The 6,552-nt window shown below is 45.1% G+C and overlaps 1 protein-coding gene across 3 annotated transcripts in view; it reads left to right on the plus strand.

Moving 5' to 3' along the window:
- Nucleotides 1-6,552, plus strand: part of arid4b (AT-rich interaction domain 4B) — a 68,492-nt gene that overhangs the window by 47,143 nt on the left and 14,797 nt on the right. For all 3 annotated transcript variants that reach the window (XM_079511602.1, XM_079511603.1, XM_079511604.1), the window contains exons 11-15: nt 3,428-3,576; nt 3,996-4,068; nt 5,107-5,201; nt 5,326-5,423; nt 6,360-6,552. The exon at nt 6,360-6,552 is cut by the window's right edge and continues 21 nt beyond it. In XM_079511602.1, coding sequence (XP_079367728.1) covers nt 3,428-3,576; nt 3,996-4,068; nt 5,107-5,201; nt 5,326-5,423; nt 6,360-6,552 — 608 coding nt within the window. The remainder of the gene's footprint in view (nt 1-3,427; nt 3,577-3,995; nt 4,069-5,106; nt 5,202-5,325; nt 5,424-6,359) is intronic.

Raw genomic sequence — 6,552 nt, forward strand, 5'->3', positions numbered from 1 at the left:
GTTGAGCAGAGCAGTGCTTTCCGCTGATATTCCCAATGTCTCTAGTGTATAGTGTTGTTGGTGGCATGCTGGCAGCCAGTGTCACTATGATCTAATCCACTTGTTGAACAGTGCGGTGACTTTCCGAGCCAGCGTCTCACCCATCACTGGATCTGTAGCCTGGGGTCCACCCATGCTTTCTATGGCATAGGCAGCTCCCGGCAGAATCTGCCGGGAGAATCTAGACGCAGCTGCGCGTCTAATTGCGATGAGACTAATTAATTAGAGCGACGGAGAGAGAGGAGTGTGTGTGTGTGTGTGTGTGTGTGTGTGTGTGTGTGTGTGTGTGTGTGTGTGTGTGTGTGTGTGTGTGTGTGTGTGTGTGTGTGTGTGTGTGTGTGTGTGTGTGTGTGTGTGTGTGTGTGTGTGTGTGTGTGTGTGTGTGTGTGTGTGTGTGTGTGTGTGTGTGTGTGTGTGTGTGTGTACGGGTGTGCGTGTGTGTGTCAAGAGAGTGATCGACGTTTGCTCTACTCTATGCCGAATTGAAGTGGACTCGTCCCAGACTTTTTTTTCCTCCCTGGAAATAAAAACGTCTGGGTTTCCGATAGCCTTACACCAGGGCTCCACCGGGCGCGTTGCGTCGGCTTCGCGTGCGTCAAAAAACACACCGGTTCAATTTTAATGCACGCGTCGCGTCTCCGTCAACGCAACGCAACGCGGGCAGTGGAGCCACCCTTCATTGATTAAAAAGGGAACATTCCCTGACGGTGACGGAGACGCGACGCTGACGCGACGCTGACGCGCCCGGTGGAGCCCTGGTGTTAGCTGTCGTAGCTGTTGAAAACGGCAAAACATGTATGTTTGTTTGTTTTGTTTGTTTGCTTGTTTTGTTTAAAGCCGTGATGCCGGCCCGCTGTGTTTCCATTCAGCTTTGTTCTCTTGCATCATTGTTCCATCATGAGCCCACAGACCCTAGTAGAGGACTTTGAACATTGCACAGTGACATGAGTGTGAAATGAGTGTTAATCCATTCTGGGCGGGAACCCCTTTTGGTGTTTTAAGCGTTATGTTATACTTAAGCTATTGAAAAATAGCAGATCTACAAGCTCATAGTGCGGCACCGAGTGCCGTGCTACGAGCTTGTAGATCTGCTATTTTTGAAAATGTGGTGAAGATCTTTGAATATATATTCTCTCAGAGGGAATCTTTGCTTCGGAGAGGTTCCTGGAACAACATATTTTCAGACGGGGGTCGGCGGCCAATTACATATAATTTTGGGGGTCCTTGACATGAAATATTGAGCACCACTGATATAGAAACATGGGGTTTTTCAGAAAACTGTCAGGATTTAGAAGACATTCTTTTAGATTTCGACGTCAGGCCTAAATGGGTTAATCCAGCTCAGAGTTACAAATGGATACATTCACTCAGGAGTTTTTTACTATGTTTATTCCGGGCAGACATTGTCCATTTGGGTCCACAGAATGTGCAGAATGTTGTGTACATACCCATCATACACCCAGCAGTCTTTATTAATTTACTCACACACACACAAAAACTGAATACGGCATGAACAAAATGATGTAGACGCAGGAAGTGAAACACGTATTGTACATCCAAAGCTATGGCAGTGTGTTGTTTATCAGGGTAATATTGACTGCTGGCTTGTCTGTTTCTCTCCAAGTATACACAAGCTATTGGACTGTCAATCAACTGAGCAGTTTCTCTTTCACCTCGGGCAGTAAAGCCATTCACAAAAAAAAAAAACTGTGCCACAGCCTATATTTTATTTAGTACACATTGTTAGCATGATATATATATACTGTATATATTCTGAGCTTTTTTTATATTGGAGTTATGAGAGGGGTTACGAAAAGTTCCATCAACGCATTCATTACTTGCGCAAGCAGAGCGCGCAAGTACTGTGGTCGGCTGCGTATGTATGGCATGTAGGCCTGTCCTCGGTGGTCAGGCCTACATGCCATACATTGGCTGTTGATGGTGACGTAATTAAGATATGTTTCAATGGTGGGTGGGTAAAACGTAACTAAGGTATGTTTGGTGATCGGCTGGGTATGATGTAGGCCTATGTATGTCGGTAAGAATGGTGGTCCCTTTTTGGCTGTTGATGGTGACGTAACTGAGGTACGTTGCAAGGTTGGTATTGGGATTTAGAACAGCAGCTGCAATGGACATTCGTTCGTAGCAGTACTTGCGCGCTCTGCTTGCGCACAAGTAGGCCATGTATGGCCTACTTGTGTGCAAGGCGCAAGTTGGCACCTCGACAGAGTGCATTTCTAGTTAATTCTGTTGTGTTAATATACCCTGTTTGGTGCTGACATTTTTCATTACGATCCTATGGCCTGTGTGAGATGCAAAAGAAACGTTGTTACTGTAGAGGTTACCATTCCAGCATTCAATTCTAAATAAGAAGCATTCAAGTTATGGCATGCATCTGATTCTGCATGTATTCAGAGCAGTGGCCGCGGGACCCCCATCGGGACCTCCATCTTAAAATGTTTTGTGCCAGGGAACCCGATAAGAGAAGAATTGTGTTTGTGTTTCTCCTGGAACAACATCCCCTGGAGATATTTTGGTCTGCGGCCAAATACATATATCATTCCGGGGATCCATAGCTTGTTTTTTTTCCTTCAGAAAACAGTTTAGGATTTAGAAGAGATTTGTAGAATCGGGTACTCTGGTCTTAATGGGTTCGTGTGTGTGTGTGTGTGTGTGTGTGTGTGTGTGTGTGTGTGTGTGTGTGTGTGTGTGTGTGTGTGTGTGTGTGTGTGTGTGTGTGTGTGTGTGAGTGTGAGTGTGTGTGGTCATGAAGCCTGGGCCATGTGCATAAACTGACCATGAGTGGCCTAAGAATAGCTGGCATGACAAAGAGCAAAGCCAAACAACTTGCCAAATACTGTTCTGTTTCGGCTGCTAAAGGCAGCTTCTCTGTGTGGAGGAGGAGGTGCCATGCAGTATCATTAAGTGAACTGTCAACGTGTGTGTGTGTGTGTGTGTGTGTGTGTGTGTGTGTGTGTGTGTGTGTGTGTGTGTGTGTGTGTGTGTGTGTGTTTGTGTGTGTGTGCAGAGATTAAAATAGGGTGCATTTTGCATCCCAAAACACAGTTTATATAGTTAAAGGACGCAATAAAACAACGACCTCTGCACTACTGTACTCACGCATGTACAGTAAAAATAATACACGTCAAAACAAATCGCGATATTTTGCTAGCTTTAGTTATAATAATCATTTCTTCTTCTGTTTTCTACATGAATATAACCACATTATAAACATATAAAATGAAATGGGAGTTAAATGCTGCGATTTGTAAAAATGGCAAAATATGACTCCTAACGTCGTTGAAGTGGGACTCATCTAAAAGACCATCCCTGGACTCATTACATTGAAAACCTATTTACATCACTGTGTGTGTGTTGTTTTTTCCAGCGCTGGACGCAGCGCTGGCGTTCCAACGCCACTCGGCAGTGCCTCCAGCCTGGAGGACGGAGGTGAAGGAGGAGAGCTCCAGCAGTGATGAAGACGATGAGGAGGAAGATGGGGGGCCAGAGGAAGACGCCAGCAGTGAAGAGGAGGAGGTAACTAACGGTCACGCAACAGCACTGGTTCCCAAACTTTTTCAAGGACCCCCAAATTTACACTAATTATCCCGCGGACCCCCCCATTTGAAAGGATATGCAGGGACCCCCATAAGAGAAGATTTGTACGGCTCTAGCAGTGATTCTCAACCCGTTTAATTTCAAGGACCCCCCAGTTTGACATGCATTAGTCTACGGACCCCCATTTAATGGCATTTCTAACTCTGGGACCCCCAATTTATATTGTAAAATCAATGTTATTTTAACTCTTTTTTTTAAACAAATACCAGATACCAAATTGGTCAAATTCTCATCAAATATTACGTACGAAAGAGGCAAACATTGTGAAAATAGTCAAAAATAGTCTTCCCCTTTGGCAGTCGAACCTAACTTTTCCCTTTCCTACTTCCCGTCTGTAGGAGGAAATTGAACCGTTTCCAGAGGAAAGGGAGAACTTCCTACAGCAGCTCTACAAGTTCATGGAGGACAGAGGTAAGCTACGTGATCATTAACCCATTTACACCTGAGGACGATGCTACAAAATGTCTTCTAAAATCATGACAGTGTTATGAAAACCCTAGGTTTCTATGTCAGTGGTTCTCAAACTATTTCCACCTTCTGGACCTCCAGGATTATATGAAATTGGCCTCCGACCCCCATCTGAAAATATGTTGTTCCAGGGACCCGCCCAGAAGCAAAGATTTGAGTTAATAAACTTAAGAACGTTCGCGCTGAAAGAATTTGCGCCACATTTTCAAGATTTTTCAAAAATAGCAGATCTACAAGCTTGCTGCACTATGAGCTTCAAAAGGGGTTCCCGCCTAGAATGGGTTAACGGAGCTTCTTGTCAGTAATATTATTTCTATTTGTACAGGAGGACAAGGCCATAATTAAGTATATAGAAACTGAATTATACCCAACAAATTGCATTTTAGTTGCAATGTACGGAATGAGGTTTGACTACATAAGTGGTTTTCAGCAGTTCTCTGTCTGAACTGTATAGTATGTGGCGATATAGGCCCTCTGTATGTCCGACAGCTGATCTGCAGACTCATAATGGATCGCAAGGTGACGCTTTGTGAGCTTGTAGATTTCGACTAAGCTCCCCAGTGTAGCCCGGCCCTAAGTATCCCACAGAAATTAAAAGAAAGCTGGTAATAGGGCGGCAGTGGCTCAGGGGTAGAGTTAGTGTCGAAGTGTCCTTGAGCAAGACACTGAACCCCTAATTGCTCCTGATGTGCTGGTTGGTGCCTTGCATGGTTTCCGCCGCCATCGGTGTATGAATGTGTGTGTGAATGGGTGAATGTAATGCACAATCTCTGTAAAGCGCCTTGGATAAAGGCGCTATATAAATGCACCATTTACCATTTAATACAAGTAAAATGAAAAACCTTGAGGAAAAAAAGAAAAGAAACTTTGAAACTTGTGTCTTAGCTCTATTGAAATGAATGATGAGATTGACTGAGCCACATACAGAAAGTATCTAAACTCTATTGATGATGAAACCCTCTTGGTGCTGCTCTCCTGCAGGAACTCCCATCAACAAGCGACCTGTGCTGGGCTACAGGAACCTCAATCTCTTTAAGCTCTACAGGCTGGTGCACAAACTGGGAGGCTTCCACAATGTAAGTGCTGCACTGGCATCTTAACCTGCCTAGTTTGATTGATTTCGGTCGCCACTTTCCAGCTTTTAACGCTTGTCGTCTCTGAAACTTTTTTTTTTTTTTGCATCTCCTTTTGTCCAAGCAGATCGAGAGCGGTTCTGTTTGGAAGCAGGTTTATCAGGACCTAGGGATCCCAGTGCTCAATTCAGCCGCCGGCTACAATGTCAAATGTGCTTACCGCAAGTAAGTACACACACACTTTATTCCTGCATGTCTCCCTGTGGCAGTGAACACGGCTGGACAGACACAGCTTCTGTTCTCTCCTCCTACGCTCGCCGATATTTCACCAAGGACAGACCGTGCAGCTTAACCTGCATACCCGTGTGAAGCCCTTCAAGGTTTTTCTGCACTGTAGTTGCACTTCCCCTTGCATATACAGTTTCTGATTTAAATTGACTCAACCTTAAAAGCCCTGCAGGGACAGCAAAGCAGATAACTCAAGTGTTCTTATTCGCAGACCGGGAACACTTCAAAACCCAGAGTCTTAATTTGACTAACACTCAGGGTTTTGCCATGATTTATGTATGAAAATATAATATGCATGGTTTGCCAGGATTATGGCGGCCTTATAGCTGAATGGGTACAGAGCCCGTCTGGGAAGTCGAAGGTCCCAGGTTTGATTCCAGGCCCCAGCAATGTGTCGAAGTGTCCCTGAGCAAGGCACTTAACCCCTAACTGCTTCCTGAGTGCCAAATTAATGGCTGCTCACTGCTCCTAGTAGTTATAGGATGGGTGAATGCAGAGTACAAATTTAACGTATGTGCAAACATACAGTGACACAAAACAACAAGTCAGAACCAAATTATTATTATTTTATTAAGAGTAAAAACAAGGCCCATGCTGGCGTGTTGACTGGGAACAGGTGTGTGCTCTTTTGCAAACTTGCAAAGGTAATATAAAAAATAGAAGGCACACTGTAACTTTGTAACGCTCCCAGTCAAGGCTTTATTATAGATTAACGTTTCGACAGAGTCTTCATCAGAATGAGGCTCAGATAGGACAACCATAGCAACCATTTCAGACTAGACACCCAATCAGTGCTGGACTGCAGTGACTAGAGTTCCCCACAGTTGCAGGAGCAGTCAATGTGATGAGAGTGCCTGTTGTTCTTTTGCAAAGGTACCTGAACGGATTCGAGGACTACTGCACCTCCACAGCCATTACCTTCCGCATGGACCTGCCGTTGAAACAGGGGCCTAAAGGGGAGGCGAAGCCTGACGGGGAGGCCGGACCGTGTGCCGCTGCCTCTGCGCTCTCCTCCTGCGCCGGAGAAGAGAGGAAGCTGGTCCATCCCGAGGACGAGCCCAGCAGC

Source organism: Electrona antarctica (assembly GCF_951216825.1).
Source record: "Electrona antarctica genome assembly, chromosome: 10".
In the NCBI taxonomy this organism is placed as follows: domain Eukaryota; kingdom Metazoa; phylum Chordata; class Actinopteri; order Myctophiformes; family Myctophidae; genus Electrona; species Electrona antarctica.